Source organism: Pelophylax lessonae (assembly GCF_965119305.1).
Source record: "Pelophylax lessonae genome assembly, chromosome: 3".
NCBI lineage: Eukaryota > Metazoa > Chordata > Amphibia > Anura > Ranidae > Pelophylax > Pelophylax lessonae.
This window is the reverse complement of record NC_138770.1, coordinates 464,652,471-464,672,770: the sequence shown is the minus strand read 5'-3', so window position 1 is coordinate 464,672,770 and position 20,300 is coordinate 464,652,471. Positions and strand designations below refer to the sequence as shown.

At 44.5% G+C, this 20,300-nt stretch overlaps 1 protein-coding gene across 2 annotated transcripts in view; it reads left to right on the top strand.

Annotated features, from left to right (window-relative positions):
• Window positions 1–20,300, top strand: part of PDE10A (phosphodiesterase 10A) — a 796,398-nt gene that overhangs the window by 712,937 nt on the left and 63,161 nt on the right. For both annotated transcript variants that reach the window (XM_082252527.1, XM_082252528.1), the window contains exon 18: window positions 2,784–2,956. In XM_082252527.1, the coding sequence (XP_082108653.1) occupies window positions 2,784–2,956 (173 nt within the window). The remainder of the gene's footprint in view (window positions 1–2,783; window positions 2,957–20,300) is intronic.

Below are 20,300 nucleotides of genomic sequence, written 5' to 3'. Positions count from 1 at the left end.
TGAGCAGTCGGCAAGTGGTTAAACGGACCTCTGAGGCTATCACAGTGCAGGTGCATTTATACGGAGACTTGATTACACACAGGTGGATTCTATTTATCATCATTAGTCATTTAGGTCAACATTGGATCATTCAGAGATCCTCACTGAACTTCTGGAGAGAGTTTGCTGCACTGAAAGTAAAGGGGCTGAATAATTTTGCATACCCAATTTTTCAGTTTTTAATTTGTTTACAAAGTTTAAAATATCCAATAAATTTCGTTCCACTTCATGATTGTGTCCCACTTGTTGTTGATTCTTCACAAAAAATTACAGTTTCATATCTTTATGTTTGAAGCCTGAAATGTGGCAAAAGGTCGCAAAGTTCAAGGGGGCCGAATACTTTCGCAATGCACTGTATAAGGTAAAAAAAGCCTTGACCACTTAGAACTGACTGCTGCAAGCAGATAAGATTCAAAGAGCCTGAAGTGACCAGGTAGGCAGCAGCATAGACTAACCAAGGTGAAATGGCATGCCTCTTGAGATAAGGAACAAAAGTGAGAAGGAGCTACCTCATGCTAAATGACAGGAAAACAAGTGTGGAGTGTGTGCCCATAACACAGCACTCCATCTTTTAGTGTTTTAGCTCTTTGCATGGAGATACATAGAAGAAAAGGATGTAATGATGGTGCCAAATGGTTGTAATAAACAAAGGAGCTTTTTGTGCTCAGCCCATAAGTTCCACTCATATTGGGTATTCAGAAACTCGGTCACACCGGAGGTTGTCACAGCTCTGAACCTGGAAAGTTCTTTGTAGCTAATTAACTCAGTACACAGAGGTTTTAGGGTTCAGGTACGTCCTACAAAAGGATTGTTGAGGATGACCTGATCCATATAGCTGCATAACAGACCAGCTCAAGCACTAGGTAGATAAAGTCTTGTTTAAAGAAAAAAAAAAAGAATCTTTAACAAAAAAAAAAAAATGGTTTGTTAAACCATTTAAACTTTTCTCAGTAGAGAAATTACATTGATCCTAATAGAACACACAAATAAAACAAATAAAAAAATCATGCTCGGAGTGGGAGGTTTTATACCCTGCTGGTCCCCTTTTGTTTTCAAGCTGGTATCCAAATCCCCCTGTAGGTGGCACTGTAGTGCAGATGTTTCTGGTCTTGATGTCCTTCATTGAACGGAATAGGGTATTTGTACAGTATAAATGCTTTTTGTGTTTTTGTAGTGTTTATATAGTTGTTTTTGCAAAAGTTGCTTGCATGTTTTAGGGGGAGCATGGCTGGTTACATTTGCTTGGACTATAAACAAGCACATATAAGAAAACCCCTTGTCGGCATTTATTTAAAGCAAACCTTATAGTTAAAACGTGAAGAAGAACAAAGAACCCTTATTTGCTTCCAAACACCACTATGAATTGTAGAAATGACAATCCAGTCAGGCAAGAAATGAAACAAGGTGTTTGCTTCCAATGTGGATGTGCCCCTATGTATACTGTTTTGTCTTTGCAGATATTAAGTAGGAGGTAGTCAGTTTAAAGTTGATGCTGGGATTGCTATAATTAAAGCCTAACTCCAGCCATTTATTTATTTATTTGGGGGGGGGGGGTTGAAAAAGGGAAGGGCTAAAACCTCTGTCCCCTCTGAACCCCTTTAGTACAGAGTATTTACCTATAATTACAACATGGCTATACAGATTTATATTTTTCTTTTAGCTGATTTCTTAGCTCTTTATGTGTGAATAATGTAAACTGAGTTTGAATCAATTAGTACAGAAAATGGAGGCTTATTTTTTGTTAAAAAAACACTGCCCTTGCCCCTTTTAGCAGAAGGTTAGGTTATTAATGCCACAGGATTGCTATTGTGGTCACTTCTAAAGGAACTTGCATCAGATTGAGCCAGACAATATGTTGCTCTGCCTAAACGGTGACCCTCCTTATCAGAAACTAATTTCTTTCTTTTTTTTTTTTTGATCATACCTTTTACATTCTCCTTTATTTCTTAGGATTAATATTTAATTACGGTATATATCTGCTTTAAATGTTTGTAGCATGATTTCTATATGATTTATTAAAAACTTTAAAATTGGATTGAATATTATATATAAAAAATGAAGTGTTGTTTTTCTGAATTAGATTACCCCCTGCATTTGTAACCATCTTTTTATAAACCCTGTGCTTGCCTAATATAGTACATTGGTACTGAAAATGGTTACAGTAGAGCTATGGTCAAAATAAAAATGAGATATATGATGCAGTCTGTCACTTACTGTAACACAGCAATTTGTTTTTATGAGTCATCCCATGTCTTTATTTTACTACCAGTTTATCCTTAAAGAAGATTATTTTTGTAATGATACTATTTTTAATCCTATTTTTACCCTTCTGTAATAGGATGGCAACAGTATTCATTGTGACATGGAATGTATTATCTGCTGTAGCTTTAGGCTGACAACAATGTTTTATTTTTAATTTTTTTTTCAAAATTTAAAAACTTATGAAAAAAAATGGCTGTTGTAGCAACCCCTTTCAGTATTAATTGCTATGTTTCACATTTTCTGGTTAGCTTGGCCCTTTGATGGAAGTAGATAATTGATTTACTGACAGGAAAAACAAGACAACTGTGTTTTTGCCATTGACAGGCTACATTAAATAAGTGATTTTAACTTTGCTCATAGTTCCACTGTAAGATCCATCCATTAATCTCTTCTCATATAATGGCAGAAAGGTTAAAGTTGATCTTTACATTGAAATACACAGGACATTGTGCTTTTTATCTATGTTTTGTTGTTTCACATAGCTGGAAGGGCACAATATCTTCTCCAATTTGAGTTCTTGCGAGTATGAACAAGTGCTGGAAATTATTCGCAAAGCCATCATTGCCACAGACCTTGCGTTGTATTTTGGAAATCGAAAGCACTTAGAGGACCTTCATCAAACCGGCGCGCTAAATTTTAACAACCAAGCTCACAGGTAAAGAAGAACTATAATTAACCTTTGTGTTCTCTTTGATCCCTCTAAACTTGTATTCCTGCATATAAAATTTTCAGTGGCACTGTTTAAAGTAATCTACTCAAACCTTATATTCCATATTCTAGAACAGTGATGGCGAACCTTGGCACCACAGATGCTTTGGAACTATCATGGGAAATGTAGTTCCAAAACATCTGGGGTGCCAAAGTTTGCCATCACTGTTCTAGAGGGTTGAATCACCCTTTTTAATTGAACTTATGGCAACGGAAATGTCAGTAATATACTTTAAGAATAGCTTCTTATCTATGCCTGTGTTTGTTTTTTGGATGTACTATTTGACAGAAAAGCTAACTAGCATTGCATTTCACACAAAGTACATGTGAACTGTGGTAAAGCAGACACATCTAAAATCAGTCCTGCTGAGTAGTGAAAAATTGGAACTGGAGTTATTGGAAAGCCTAAAGTTTAATACAGTTTCTGGAAACTAATTTTTCTAAGTGATGATTTTTTCCTTAACTATACGTTTCCTTTAAAGTGGTTGTAAATGCTGATTTTTAAAAAAAACAAGGGCATTGCACAGAGTGGCCTCTTTTCTCCTCTTCTGGGTTCCCTGCTGATGCTGTCTGCTCCTCCTCTTCTCTGAGTGCCCCTTTAGCAAGCTGTGTGCTATGGGGATACTCGTGTGGGCACACTACTGAGCAGGGCTGTGTGCATCCATAGATATGCACAGCGTGCCTTGTCATTTCCCCCCCCCCTCCACTCCATCCTCACAGGATTTGATTTGCAGCAGCAAGAGCCAATGGCCTTCTCTGCTGCCTGTGAATACAGGAAGAGAGAGCAGTGCTGCTGCAGACAGGCAGCACACTAGAAAGAGGATCCAGATACATATTTGGGGGTGATCCTGAAAGTTTTTACCCTAATGCAGAGTGCATGCCTTTGCAACCACTTTAAGCACTTAAGGACCAAGCCTATTTCTGACACGTTGTTTACAAGATAAAATCAGTATTTTTTTGCTATAAAATTACTTAGAACCCCCAAACATTATATATATTTTTTTAGCAAAGACTCTGGAAAATAAAATCGCGGTAATTGCAATATTTTTTGTCATGTCGTATTTGCGCAGCAGTCTTTCCAACACAATTTTTTTGGAAAAACATTTCACTGCGTTTAAAAAAAAAACTAAACTGTAAAGTTAACCCAATTCTTTTGTATATTGTGAACGCCGAGTAAACCGATACCTAACACGTTACGGTTTAAAATTGCGCACACTCGTGGAATGGCGACAAACTACGTTACTTAAAAATCCCCATAGGTGACGCTTTAAAAAATTAACAGTTACCAAGTTTAGAGTTACAGAGGAGATCTTTTTCTAGAATTATTGCTCTTGCTCTGGGGATCACGGCGATCCCTCACATATGATTTGAACACCATTTTCATTTGCGGGCGCGACTTGCGTATGCGTTTTCTTTCGTGTGTGAACTCACGGGGACAGGGGCGCTTTAAAATGTATTTTTTTTTTCCTATTTTATAAAAAATTTTATTTTTAACAGTTTCAAGAAAAAAAAATCTGATCACTTTTATTGCTGTCCCAAGCAATGTAAACATCCCTTGTGACAATAATAGGCAGTGACAGGTACTCTTCATGGAGGGATCGAGGGCCTAAAAGACCCCAGACCCCTCCACTGCACTTCAAAGTATTAAAAATGCCAAAATCTGCATTTCTCTTTCGTTCATTGAAGGACACAGCTCCTGGTATTTAAAACCATTGGGTTATACCGCCCCCTAGAGAAGTAGGACACTAGGCAGAAAATAATTCTTGCTGCACCCATGGGCAGTTCCGGGGGGTATACTCCCTCTCTCTGCTATAGCCTAGTCAGGAGTAAGGTCCTAGTTCCTTGCTGGGATCTTTGGTTCTGGCAATATTTTTTCTTCTTGGATAGAAATTTTTTTCTCCTGGATTTTTTCTGTGAGATCTACAATCCAAATGCTGGACTGGGCATTGGTCTGGAAAATCTAGATCCAGTGGTCACCCCAGTCTGGCCAGCGAGTGCTCGCAGACCTCCGCTCCACGCTAGGTCAGCCACAACATAGTCCCACTGGACAAAGGCTGGCCTGCGAGGCTGGCCTGGGGATGATGCCAAGGGGGTGTGCCGCCGGCGAGCAGACGATAGACTGTGTGGGGGGGTTTTACCTGATGGGGGCTCCTGCCAGGGCCCCTCCATCCTGCTTGGATCTGTCCCTGAGGCCTGGTTTCCCTACTGGGTCACTGTATGCCTTGTGTTGCTGCGCTGAGCCACCATTTTGTTGTAGCCTGTGTATTCCTGTACACGGCGGCCATGTTTGTCTAGTCCAGCAGCCATTTTGCTGTGATTTGCCATTGAAAATAGCAGCGGCCATGGCAGTGGAGCCCTGTGGGCGGCGATTTCAGCAGTGGGAGCCCCTCCTCATCCCCTAGACTCCTGGATGATTTTATTTCCTGATCACTGCATATGTAGTGCATTATCCTGGTGGCTGCAAGTGCTTGTTTATGCGGGTGGTGAGTCTGGTGGGGTCCTCTCCCTCTCTGCTGAGAATAGCTTGTTGTCTTGTGCCTGGTGACCGGGTGGTGCTGCCAGCATGGTGGGGGTTGTTTTATACCTTTTGTGGGGTCCCCCTGGTGACTCATGGAGTCTTGGGAGAACATTTCCCCACCTGATCCCCTCTCTGAGGCTGTTGGTCCCTCCAGGTCCCAACCATCCATCCGTGCATTAACGGCGGTCCTGGAGTCCCTTGTGTCCCTGGTGGAAGTGGCTTTCGGGTGAGGGGCTAGCAAAAAGCGCCCCCCCCGCTGCTTTCCCCAGCCTCATCTGTCTCATCAGATCCTGAATCTGATTCTGCTGCAGACGTGGGTCACCCTGCTGGTTCTGCAACCTTGAGTCTGGAATTCTCTGATAGAGGATGATTCCTCCACGTCTGCGACCATGCACGAAAAGGCGCTGGTGAAGGAACTGATTGTATCTGTGCGTGCGACCCTAAAGATCGAGGACATAGCTGAAGCTGCGATGGATGCCCTTTGGCACTTACAAGCCATCCAGAGCAGCAAAGGTGTTTCCTTTCCCGCCTGTGGGGACGACCAAAGCGTTGCTGTGGGGTTCCTAAGCGCTTTACTAGGCGTTATCCCTATGAGGAGTCCCTTCCTAAGAAGTGAACTGTGCCACCAGTGGTGGACCCTCCGGTTTCCAGATTGAACAAAGGCAACCATGATTCCAGTTGAAGAGCCTTCGGCTTGTAAGGATCTGGCTGACCAGAACGTGTGGAGGCTGTGGCCTGCAATATGTACGCTCTGGCAGGTTCAGCAATGAGGCCAGTATTTACCATTTCCCTAGTGTCGCAAACTCTGACCATGTGGGCTAAGCTCTTAAGCCATGACCTGGAGGGGAGACCGTTCCCCCCTGCCTTTGCCAAGCTGGCAGACCAGCTGGTCCAGGGGCTACAGTTTGTGCGATGCTTCTTTGGATGTGGCTCCCCTGATGGCTCGCCTCTCTGTTTTGGCAGTGGTCCTTTGGCGTGTCTTTTGACTCAAGTGCTTGTCTGCGGGTCAGACTTCAAAAAAGCCTTTGCTGATCTTCCTTTCCAAGGAGATCACCTGTTTGGAGCTACCCTGGATGACATCATTAAAGGTCTCATGGCGGGGGGGGGGTACTTTTCCTCCGCAGGCTACTAAGGGCAAGGAACCTCTTCCTAGACGTGGGCCTTCCTTCTCAGCTCATCAAAATGAGCCTGGTCTGGTAAGCCAAGATCAGGCTTCTCCAGACCCATGGATAAGGCTCCTTCAGCATGAAGGTGCGCCCTCACCCATATCCGGGGTGGGGGGATGTCTTTGCTGGTTTCCGGATCCGTGGACTTCCCTGGTGCAAAACAAGTGTGTCCACTAAGTAATTCAGTCCGGCTACAAGATCGAGTTTTGCTCTTGTCCCCCGGCAAGGTTTTTTTCCTTCCAACTTGCACCTGTACCCAGACCGCTTACAGGGCCTGTTTGGGGCAGTATAAGACCTATTCCTTCAAGGTGTGATTGTCCTGATTCTGACTTTGGAACGTTTTCATTGTTTTTCTCAAACCTGTTCACAGTCCCCAGGAAGGAAGGCAAAGCGCGTCCAATCCTGGACCTCAAGGGACTCAACTGCTTTGTGCGGGTACAGAAGTTCAGAAAGGAATCCATTCAAATGGTGCTGGCATCCCTGCATCAGGGAGATTTCCTCGCTTCTTTCGATATCAAGGATGCCTACCTTCACATTCCAATATATGTCAGTCACCCGCCTTTTCTCCGCTTTGCTGTGGGAGAGGAGCATTATCAGTTTGTGCTGTTACCCTTTTGTCTCGCCTCTGCTCCTTGGGTCTTTTCACAAAAGGGTTACCCTGGTGCTAGCTTTGCTATGCCAATTAGGGATCATTGTACTGGGCTACTTGGACGAACTCCTTCTGTGAGCAGTCTCCCTCTGCTCTGGTAGAAAACCTGTAGATCACAATACAAACTCTGTGGAAGTTCGGCAGGATTCTGAATTTTCAGAAGTCTGCCCTGGTTCCATCCACAAAGCTGGACTATCTGGGCCTAACTCTGGACTCAGCCTTAGCCGGAGGGCTCCTTCCTCTGAACAAACTCAAGAAATTGCAGGCTGAAATTTGTCTCCTGATGTCCAACAGGTGGTAATCCCTCTGGACTTGGTGTCTAATGGTGTCTACCTTCGAGGTGGTTCCTTTTGCAGTTCCATACGAGGTCCCTGCAAAGGGAGATTCTGACCAAATGGGACAAGACTCCGCAGTCACTGGACAATCAGACCTGGCTGAGTCGGGGAACGAAGGAGTCCCTGATATGATGGCTTCTTTCAGGGCCGGCCTTTGGGGTGTGCGAGCTGTGCGGCCGCACAGGGCGCCATGGGCAACAGAGGCGCCGTGCGACCATCACAGCTCGCATATGATCAGGCCGCACAGCGGGAGGTAAGCAACAACCGCGGCCTGGAGAGGGTTAACACAGGCCGCAGCCACCGCTTATCTCCCACTGTGCGGCTGTGCCTCGGTCTCCTATTGCTCCAGGGCTGAGCTGTGTGTATGTCTTACACAGCTCAGCCTCCGATCCGCCGCCACTAACAGATCCCTCCTCTCCAGGGACGCCAGAGGAGAGATTGTCAGCTCCTCCTCCCGCCCCTTCTCCTCCTCCCGCCCGTCTCCTCGTGGTGAGCTTCCGTACTAAGGTAAGTAAGCTCTCTCCTGCATCAAATGTAAGAGGGGGGCTCTGTGGGGGGGGGTCTCATGTAAGGGGGGGCTCTGTGTGGGGAGTCTCATGTAAGGGGGGGCTCTGTGTGGGGGGTCTCATGTAAGGGGGGCTCTATGTGGGGGGTCTCATGTAAGGGGGGCTCTGTGTGTGGGGTCTCTTATGTAAGGGGAGGGGCTCTGTGTGGTGGTCTCTTATGTAAGAGGGGGCTTTGTGTGGGGGTCTCATGTAAGGGGGGCTCTATGTGGGGGTCTCATGTAAGGGAGGGCTCTGTGTGGGGGTCTTTTATGTAAGGGGGGCTTTGTGTGGGGGGTCTCATGTAAGGGGGGGCTTTGTGTGAGGAGTCTCTTATGTAAGGGGGGGGGCTTTGTGTGGGGGTCTCTTATGTAAGGGAGGGCTTTGTGTGGGGGGTCTCTGTATGGGGGGTCTCTGATGTAAGGGGGGCTCTGTGTGGGGGTCTCTGATGTAAGGGGGGGCTTTGTGTGGGGGTCTCATGTAAGGGGGGGGCTCTGTGTGGGGGGTTTCTGATGTAAGGGGGGGGGGGCTCTGTGTGGGGGTCTCTGATGTAAGGGGGACTCTATGTGGGGGTCTCTGATGTAAGGGGGGCTTTGTGTGGGGGGTCTCTAATGTAAGGGGGCTCTGTGTGGGGGGTTTCTTATGTAAGGGGGGCTTTGTGTGGGATGTCTCTGATGTAAGGGGGTCTCTGTGTGGGGGGTCTCTGATGTAAAGGGGGCTTAGTGTGGGGGGGTCTTTGATGTAAGGGGGCTCTGTGGGGGTCTCTGATGTAAGGGGGCGCTTTATGGGGTGTCTTTGATGTAAGGGGGCTCTGATGTAAGGGCCGCTGTGTGGGGGGCTCTGATGTAAGTGGTCTCTGTGTGGGGGGCTCTAATGTAAGGGGGGTCTGTGTGGGGGGGGGCTCTGATGTAAGGGGGCTCTGTGGGGGGGGTCTCTGATGTAAGGGGAGCTCTGTGTGGGGGGTCTCTGATGTAAAGGGGGCTCTGTGTGGGGGTCTCTGATGTAAAGGGGGCTCTGTGTGGGGGGTCTCCGGCGCTTCGGCTGGGCAAATCTCTCCTACCGTTTTATTGGACAGTGGTCACCATGGATGCTAGCCTGTCCAGCTGGGGAGGCGTCCTCTGCAAGCATTCTGCTCAGGGAATCCAGACGCTGGAAGAGTCCAGACTACCGATCAATGTCTTGGAATTCCGAGCAATCAGACTGTGTCTGGACCATTGAATGGATCGTCTTTAGGGTTGTCCAGTGCGTATTCAATCAGACAGTGCCACAGCCGTGGCTTATGTCAATCACCAAGGGGGCACAAAAAGTGTCCTGGCGGCTCTGGAGGTAGCCGGCATTCTAAGGTGGGCAGAATGGTTCGTTCCAGCCCACTCCGCAGTACACATTCCAGGGGTGGAAAACTGGCAGGCGGATTACCTCAGTCGGCAGCCGTTGGATCAAGGGGAGTGGTCCCTTCACTCGGAGGTGTTTCATCAGTTGTGTCTCCGGTGGGGCACCCAAGAGGTAGATCTGTTGGCATCTCATCTCAACAGAAAAGTGCAAAGGTTTGTGGCTTATTCAAGGAATCCTCTGGCAGAAGCCATGGACACGCTGGTAGTCCCGTGGGGTCAGTTTTATCTGATTTACGTCTTCCCTCCTCTCAAGCTTCTGCCAAGACTTCGACACAGGATTAGGGCAGAAGGAATTCCGGTCATCTTAGTGGCTCCGGACTGGCCTCGTCAGGCTTGGTATGCCGATCTGGTGCGGCTGGTCACCGGCGTTACTTGGAAGCTTCCTCTCAGGGAGGATCTGCTGTCCCAAGGACCAATCTTCCATCCTGCTTTACAGTTGCTAGCTTTGACGGCTTGGCTGTTGAATGCCAGGTGGTGAAGGATAGAGGTTTAACTCTATCAGTGATTCCTACACTGGTAAAAGCTAGGAGTATCTACCATTGTACGTGGAAGACGTACATTGCGTGGTGTGAGTCTCTTGGGGTTCACCCTCGGTCCTTCTCGTGGTTTGGATCTTGACCTTCCTTCAGCAGGGGGGTTGAACAGAAATTAGCCTTAAGTACCATCAAGGGCTAGGTGTCGGCTTTGGCGTTCTTCTTCCAATGACCTTTGGCCACACACTCCCTGGTGCATACCTTTCCTCAGGGTGTACGACATTTGGTTCCTCCAGAGCTTGCTCCGTTGCCGTCGTTGCCGCAATTTGGTGCTTTTGGTCCTCCAGAAGCCTCCTTTTGAGAATCTTCGGGAAATTCCCCTGCTTACACTGTCCCAGAAGGTGGCCTTTTTGGTGGCTATCACCTTTGCGTGCAAGGTGTCGGAACTAGCCGCGTTATCCTGTCCATCTTACCTCGTGATTCACAGAGATAAGGTTGTTCTTCACCCCTAACCGTTGTTCCTTCCAAAGGTTCTCTGTCTGATTTTCTTTTGCATGAAGACATTGTGTTGCCTTCCCTGTGTCCCAGGCCTAAAAATCTGAAGGAAATTGCCTTGCATGCCTTGGATGTGGTAAAGGCAATTAGGGCGTACCTGGCAGCTACGGAGTCTTTCAGGAAGTCAGACTCTCTCTTTGTGCTTACGGATGGGCCTCGCAAAGGGTTGTCCCCTTCCTCTGCGACCATTTCCAGTTGGATCACAGACAGTGATTCAGGCCTATTCCATCAAGGGTCAGGTTCCTCTTTTCCCTGTTAGGGCGCACTCTCTTAGTGCCTCCTGGGCTTTCCGTCATCAGGTGTCGGTGACGCAGGGTTTGCAAGGCGGCCACTTGGTCATCGGTGCACACATTCACAAAGTTTTATAAAGTGGATGTGTTGACATCTGCAGATGCTTCTTTTGGCTGCAAGGTTTTGCAGGCTGCTTTTGAGAGGACCTGATTCTCTTCGAGGTTGTATTGTTTTTTCAGGTGAGCTTCAGTTGTTTTGCTTGGCTACTGTTTAGCCTTGGGAATTTTTTTGCTGTTCCCACCCCTCGTGTTTAACACTGCTTTGGAAAGTCCCAACGGTTATGAAGATCAGGAGCTGTGTCCATCAATGAACGATAGAGAAAATGTGATTTTTGACTTAACGTAAAATCCATTTCTCTGATGTTCATTGATGGACACAGCACTGTAATTCTTCTGACACTGCTTGTAACTAAACTGTGTACCTATAGCAGAGAGAGGGAGTATACCCCCTGGGACTGCCCATGGGCGTAGCCAGTCTTTTTTTTTTCTGCCTAATGTCCTACTCCTGTAGGGGGCAGTTTAACCCAACGGTTATGATGATCTAAAGCTGGTCTGTCAAAGAACATCAGAGAAAAGATTATTGTATATGAACACTATACTACAAAATACTCCCACAAATGTGGGCCATTGATTGCAACCAAGATTTGTTAATTTGCACACACAAAAAAAAGTATTTTTCCTAACAAATTAATTAAAGACCATATTGCAAAAATGAATACACCCCAATGAAAGTCTTAGGAACAAAGCTAAATTTTAGACCACAAAATCCTAATTAACCAGTTTGGGTCTACATGTAATACATGTAGAAATCATCCTAATTTTTAGCAACAAAATTACATAAACCCCCAGAACATTATATATTTTCAAAAAGCAGAGGCCCTGTAGAATAAAAAGGTTATATTTGCTCATTTTTGTTTCACGTGATACTTGCGCAACTGATTATTAAATGCAAATTTTCCGGAAAAAATATACTCAAATGAATTCTAGTGCAAAACCACACAATATAATATCCATTTTTGGTTACAATATTAAAGATGAGGTTGCATCAAGTAAATAGATAACATTCCATGTTTTGAAATTGCGTGCACCGTGATATCACCAAAAACTATGGTGTCCAAAAATGACCATAGGTAACGCTTTAAAAGCCGTTACAGCTCATTCATTTAGAGTTAACGAGGATCTCTTGTGCTCGAATTATTGTTCCCACTCTGACGTTCACGGCAATATGTCATATGTGTGGTGTGACCGCGGTTTACATACACATACGTATGCACCCTGGGTGTGCGCAGGTGTATGGGGCAACAGGGGTTTTGTCATTTTTTTTATATTTTTTTTTTTACTTTTTTTCTTTTTTCCTTATTTTTACGTGGTTGCTATCACAAGGGGATAATAAACCCCTTTGTGATAACATTGGGCAGGTGACAGGCAAAGAGTTGTAAAGACTCCCAAAGAGCTGAACTGGTTAACAAGAATTCATCTACAGGTCAGTCTAATTCATAAAAAAAGTGTCCAGCAGACAGTTGATTATAAAAAGACGTTATTTAAAGAAATCCCCTTCCATTTTCATGTGGACAGCAGTGGCACCACTTAAAAGAGAAATGTCACAAGACCTGGGAAAGAAAATCATTTCTTTACCCAAGAAAGATGAATGCTACAAGATCAGCAAAGCTTTACTTCTCAGTCAGAATACTGTAGCAAAAGTGATACAAAAATTTAACAAAGATGGAACTGCAACCATCTCACAGAGATGTCCAGGCTGTCCACGGAAATCAACACCTCAACAGGAGTGTCTTCTGATGAGAAACACTGATAAAAATTGCCATGCAAGTTAGCTAAAGAAGTGGAAAGCCAAACTGGGGGTGATTGTTTCCGGTGACACAATACGGCATACACTGCAGAGGAATGGCATGCATGGGTGTCATCCACAAAGGAAGCCTCTCCTAAAGCCCATGCACAAAAAAGCCTACATAGAATTTTCCAGGGCCAATGCTGAAAAAGAAGACTACTACTGGGACTTTGTACTGTGGAGTGATGAAACCAAGAAAAATGTTTTTGGAAATGATGACTTCAAAATTTCATGGCGTTGCAAAGGTGAGGATTACAAAGAAAAATGCATGGTGCCTACAGTGAAACGTGGCAGTGCGAAGATGCTACTGTCGCATTCAGTGGCCAAGTACAGTCAGGTCCATAAATATTGGGACATTGACACAATTCTAATATTTTATACACCACCACAATGGATTTGAAATGAAACAAACAAGATGTGCTTTAACTGCAGACTTTCAGCTTTAATTTGAGGGTATTTACATCCAAATTAGGTGAAAGGTGTAGGAATTACAACAGTTTGTATATGTGCCTCCCACTTTTTAAGGGACCAAAAGTAATGGGACAATTGGCTGCTCAGCTGTTCCATGGGCAGTTGTGTGTTATTCCCTCATTATCCCATGTACAAGGAGCAGATAAAAGGTCCAGAGTTAATTTCAAGTGTGCTATTTGCTTTTGGAATCTGTTGCTGTCAGCTCTCAATATGAGATCCAAAGAGCTGTCACTATCAGTGAAGCAAGCCATCATTAGGCTGAAAAAGCTAAATAAACCCATCAGAGAGGTAGCAAAAACATTAGGTGTGGCCAAATCAACTGTTTGGAACATCCTTAAAAAGAAAGAACGCACCAGTAAGCTCAGCAACACCAAAAGACCCGGAAGACTATGGAAAACAACTGTGGTGGATGACTGAAGAATTCTTTCCCTGGTGAAGAAAACACCCTTCACAACAGTTGGCCAGATCAAGAACACTCTCCAGGAGGTAGGTGTATGTGTTTTGAAGTCAACAATCAAGAGAAGACTTCACCAGAGTGAATACAGCGGGTTCACCACTAGATGTAAGCCATTGGTGAGCCTCAAAAACCGGAAGGCCAGATTAGAGTTTGCCAAACAACATCTAAAAAAGCCTTCACAGTTCTGGAACAACATTCTATGGACAGATGAGACCAAGATCAACTTGTACTAGAGTGATGGGAAGAGAAGAGTATGCAGAAGGAAAGGAACTGCTCATGATCCAAAGCATACCACCTCATCGGTGAAGCATGGTGGTGGTAGTGTCATGGCGTGGGCATGTATGGCTGCCAATGGAACTGGTTCTCTTGTATTTATTAATGATGTGACTGCCGACAAAAGCAGCAGGATGAATTCTGAAGTGTTTCGGGCAATATTATCTGCTCATATTCAGCCAAATGCTTCAGAACTCATTAGACGGCCCTTCACAGTGCAGATGGACAATGACCCGAAGCATACTGCAAAAGCAACCAAATAGTTTTTTAAGGGAAAGAAGTGGAATGTTATGCAATGGCCAAGTCAATCACCTAATCTGAATCCGATTGAGCATGCATTTCACTTGCTGAAGACAAAACTGAAGGGAAAATGCCCCAAGAACAAGCAGAAACTGAAGACAGTTGCAGTAGAGGCCTGGAAGAGCATCATCAGGGATGTTAATCTGTCCCATTACTTTTGGTCCCTTAAAAAGTGGGAGGCACATATACAAACTGTTGTAATTCCTACACTGTTCACCTGATTTGGATATAAATACCCTCAAATTAAAGCTGAAAGTCTGCAGTTAAAGCACACTTGTTTGTTTCATTTCAAATCCATTGTGGTGGTGTATAGAGCCAAAAAGATTACAGTTGTGTCAATGTCCCAATATTTATGGACCTGACTGTGTATGTCTCCTGATCTGAACCCAGTTGAACATCTATGGTGAATTCTGAAGAGACAAGTTGAGCATCATCCTCCATCCAGCATCCAGGCTTTAAAAGAGGTAGTTCTTGAAGAATTGCAATATGTCGACGACTTGTTCGCTCTATGCCTAGAAGACTTGGTGCTGTCCTTACAAATCATGGAGGTCATACCAAGTAATAGATGTAGAAGGTTTTGTTGTGGTGTACCTGTATATTAATTTTTGCATCAACTAATTTGAGTAAAACTGAAGATTTTGTAATCTAAATATTATTGTTAACCCTTCTTTCATGTAATGAGCTAAACAAATGTTCTAAAAAAACAGTTTTGTTCAAATTTTGGAAATTGTTCTTGTGTTTATTGAAATCGTTTTTGAAATCTTACTTTTCAAAAAGGGTGTACTCATTTATGCTGAGCACTGTATATCCCAGGACAACAGGGTACGGAGTATCTTCATATCCATTATGATAAGGATGTCCCAAAGTACTTAATATGAAGGGACAGGAAATCTCTTTTCTAGGCAATAACCATTCCCAGCTAGGCAAGGCTTCAGTTTTTTTTTTTTTTTTTGTTTTTTGTCTGAGTGATGGTCATGTTTGTGCAGTCTCTGCACAAAAACATCTAGTTTCTCAACAGTTCCATCTTTTTTGAGGAGACTGACTTTTCCAGATATGTAGTGTATGGCTTATTATGCTCACATTAAAAAATGGGATTGGGAAAGCATGGACTTTACTGGCACAGATAGATAAAATATAACATTTATTATTGACTGATTAAAATTTAGAACAAGTGGCAAACAAATGCCAACGCATACAAATAGTCAACAAAAAATACAGAAGAAAGGTAATTCCAAACTACCACATTATACAATAAACATGCAAATATACGTAGACTCTGTGATATTGATCATATTGTAAATTACCCCCGAAGGGAGGCATAGAGATACCACTTCCCCTCCCGGGGATCTGTAGATAGGATTGTCACAGATGTCAGACAGAGTGTGAGCTAGGCTGACATATTTTGCAAATATGTTTCATCTGGAGCTCTGGTTCATCACACACACACACACAACATTTACTGTTAGCTACTCTATCAGAAACAGAAAATAGAATAAACAACTTTTTGGGTAGTTGAAGTTGGGATACAATCTCCAAAGACAATAGTGTAATCAAATAGGCTACTGATTAATAACATGCTGATAGGTTTATGTCGCATTGAAGGAGCCAACCGTACTTGCAACCCTGTAATGGGGGAATCCCCAACAAGGAGAGAACATTAAGATCCATACAATAAAAATATCCTAGAAAGATGTAAGGAAAACGGAATCAAGGATAATAAGTGTAACATACCTGTGAAGGTGCTTACAAGAGGGTAAGTAGAGGGGGTGATCAGAGGAGCCAGCAAAGTTAATTCAAGATATAATTGTTTAAGTATCTACAAGAGCATTGATCCTTGTCAAACTGGGGCTGCGATTAGATAGTGTAGATGATTGGCTGTGTGTGGTCTCTACAGATATAAAAGAAAAATATCACATATCTCTATAGACTATATCCACTGAGTTAAGGGGAAAGGCACCACAGTGAGTCGACCTCAAACCCCAGAATTGTGGAAAAAAACGACAGGGTTGAATCATAGGTATAAACACCAGCCCATAGAATTATATATAAAAATTAGAATTAAAATTATTATGCTCCTAGGATTGGTACCTGGACATGCGAGGATGGCCTGTAATGTTGTTGGTCGGAACTGGACCCTGCATGGAAGGATATATTGCTGACCAGTAGGGTGCTATACAGCTCCAGGGCAGTGATCCTCAGCTGGGGAGTCAAGTTCCTAAAGGCCTTTATGGCATAGCCTGCTATGATAGGTAAAGATTGGACCCAACCTGCAGGGTCCTGTAGTGTGGAATGGTGAGTGCCCTGGGGGTAATACCTGGTACCATTCCTTCTTCTCGCACTTATAACCTCCCATTCAATCGCGCCCCCCCCCCTCTCCACGGGTGGGACAAGAACTGTTTTTGTACTCCCTTTAGTTGGCACTGTTTTTCACTATTGTGTACTATTTTTTACAATAGTTTTGCTTTCCGAGTGCTACAAAGCAGAGCTTAGGGGCAGTCTAAGAAGCTCTGGGCATCAAATTTAGGGGGTGTAGCTTTTTCTCAGTCCCCTACATTCACTTTTTTGGGCACGCGCTTACACAGTACAGCTGTTGATGTCATGAGTGGGGCAGAGTGCACTGGCAGTGTTTATTCTGCCAAAAAGCTTGCTCTGCAATACCCCATGGAAAATGAGTTCACTAAAAAAAAAAAATGAGTATACCTTTAATTTATCTGGTGGTTTCCAATCACAAAAAAAGACGCCAACAATCCCAATAGACGATGTCTCGGTATTAAAGGATGTATTGGATAGACGTCCGGAGGCCTTAAATAAAGGCTTCTTTGTTCTGGTACTACAATTTTCAATTGCTGGTGCAGGGGTGTTCCAAAGCCTTACGGTCTGGGTGTGTTGCACAACAAAAGAGAGGGACCCTGCTAGTAAAGATACCAAAGCGAGCAGAAACCTGTAAGATTTCCCACATATCCTTTGTTTCTCAGTGGATGCCCTAAAGAACTCTATTCAGCTACTTTCTTGTCTAGGGGTCTTGTCTCTGTACACTTGTGCAGGATCTTATGGCTAAAGTGTTGATCAACAGAGTTACCCTGCAAGAAGCATATTTAAGGTTTACCTTTTCAAGGGGAACATTTTGTTTTTTTTTGTTTGTTTTTTTATCAGAAAAAATAAATCTTTATTGAACAAAGTTGCATTACATGACATATAGGCAAATAGATATAGCTGTATACGCATGACAATGCATAACATAAATGATAAGCGTTGACCTTTAAGTGCACATTCACAGTATACAGAGTGGAATAGTAGCATAGGTCATATAAACAATGCACATAAATCAACTAATCACACAGGTCAGGTGCCTTCTATAATAGCCAGATACATGTAGTCATTATATAACATTATTATTATTAAGGATTTCTATAGCGCCAGCAGTTTACGCAGTGCTTTACAATATTAGAGGGAGACAGTACATTTACAATACAATAAAATGCAAGAGGATTAAGAGGGCCCTGCTCAGAAGAGCTTACAATCTAATGGGGTGGGGCAGGTGTTACAAGAGGTTGTAAGAGTAGGGAATGAGCTGATGGCAGATTAGTTGGTGGTGTGATAGGCTTCCCTGAAGAGATGAGTTTTCAGGGATCGCCTGAAAGCAGCTAGAGTAGGGGATAGCTGTACAGGTTGAGGTAGAGCGTTCCAGAGGATGGGAGAGGCCCTGGAGAAATCCTGGAGACAAGCATGAGAGGAGGAGACAAGGGAGCTTGAGAGGAGCGGAGAGGACAGTTTGGGTGATATTTGGAGACAAGATTGGTAATGAAGCTTGGGGCAGAGTTGTGAATGGCTTTGTATGTTGTGGTTAGTATTTTGAATTTAATTTGCTGGGCAATCGGGAGCCAGTGTAGGGATTGGCAGAGAGGGGAGGCAGATGTTGAGCGGTTGGTAAGGTGGATAAGCCTGGCAGCAGCGTTCATGATAGACTGAAGAGGGGATAGCCTATGAAGTGGTAGGCCTACGAGAAGGGAGTTGCAATAGTCGAGGCGAGAAATAACAAGGGAGTGAATGAGTAGCTTGGTGGTTTCAGTTGTTAAAAAGGGGCGAACTTTAGAGTTGTTGCGGAGGTGAAGTCTACAAGCTTTTGACAATGATTGGCTTTGGGGCTGAAAGGACAGGTCAGAGTCCAGGATTACACCTAGTACCCTGGCATGAGGGGAGGGATTGATGGTTGCATAACTAATTTTGATAGAAAAGTCATGGAGGGGGGCACCGGCGGGAGGGAATATTACCAGCTCAGTTTTAGATTTAGCTTGAGGAAGTGGTGCGACATCCATGTTGATATGTCAGTAAGTAAGTTAGCAATGCGAGAGGAGACTGAAGGAGTGAAGTGAGGAGTAGACAGATAGCTTTGAGTGTCATCAGAGTATAGATGGTATTGGAAGCTGTGGGCGGTTATCAAGTGACTAAGGGAGGCGGTGTAGATAGAGAAGAGGAGGGGTCCAAGAACAGAGCCTTGGGGAACCCCCACAAAAAGGAGCAATGGGGAGGAGGAGGTAGAGTTGTGGGTAACACTGAAGGAGCACTGTGATGGGTAGGAGGAGAACCAAGATAGAGCAGAATCTTGGAGGCCAAGGGAACCGAGTTTAAGAAGAAGGAGTGGGTGGTCAACAGTATCAAAGGCCGCAGAAAGGTCAAGTAATAGAAGTATGGAGTAGTGGCCATTGGTTTTAGCAGTTAGTAGATCGTTTGTGAGTTTTAGTAAGGCAGTTTCTGTAGAGTGCTGCGAGCGAAAGCCAGACTGTAAGGGATCAAGAAGGTTATTTTCACTGAGGTAGGAGCTGAGACAGTTGTAGACTAAGTGTTCTAGAAGTTTAGAAGTGAATGGGAGCAGTGAAATGGGTCTTAAGTTGTTCAGGTTGGTGGGGTCTAGTGAGGGCTTTTTAAGTATGGGAGTGATCTGTGCATGTTTTAGAGGGGAGGGGGGACGGTGCCACTAGAGAGGGAGAGATTGAAGATGTGAGTAAGGGAGCATAGGATAGAGTAAGAGGGTGTCCGTAGTAGTTGCGAGGGAACAGGATCCAGGGAACAGGTGGTTAGGTGGGCATCTGAAAACTGTTTTTTAACCTCTTCAGTAGTAGCCAGTTCAAAGGATGAGTGTGTTGACTGTGCTGTTAGGCAGGGTATGTTGAGTGGGGAAGATGTGCACGCAGTGGAGGTGTCCTCACGTACTGCATCAACCTTGTCTTTGAAGTGATTGGCAATCTCTTGGGCAGTGAGTGAGTTAGTGAGTAGAGCGGGTGGGGGACAAAGTAGAGAGTTAAAAGTTGAGAAGAGCCGGCGGGAACTGGATGACAGGGTAGTGATAAGAGAGACAAAGTAGGCTTGTTTGGCAGCATGGAGGCATGAATTGTATGTTTGGAGGGAAGATTTATATAGGGTGAAGTCCTGCAAGCATTTGGTTTTACGCCATCGTCCAAGAGCACGGCAGCGTCTATTGAGATTTCTACTGTTGTCAGTTTGCCAGGGTTGCAATGGTCGGGGCCTGATTCTGCAGGTAGTTAGAGGAGCAAGTGCATCAAGTGATGACGAGAGTGAACTTTTGTAAACAGAGGTGGCCAGGTCAGGACAGGACAGGGGAGAGATTATGTCATGTTGGTGGTCAGTAGCAGAATAGAGGAGAGAGGGGTTAAAGTAACGAAGGTTCCTACAAGTAATTGTTTGCTGCTTGGGGGGTGATTTGAGGCAAGGATACAGTGAAACTGATGAGGTTGTGATCAGAGAGAGGAAAGGGGGTGTTGGTGAGGTTGCCAGCAGAGCAGAGATGGGAGAATATAAGGTCGAGGGTATTACCATTGGAGTGAGTGGAAGTGTGTGTCCATTGGGTTAGGTCAAAAGAGGAAGTTAGGTTGAGGAGTTGAGTTGTAGCTGTGCTCTTAAGATTGACAGGGATGTTGAAGTCACCAAGAATGATAGTCGGTGTTTCAGAGGAGAGAAAGTCGGGTAGCCAGGCAGCAAAATCTTCGGAAAAGCGTGATGCTGGTCC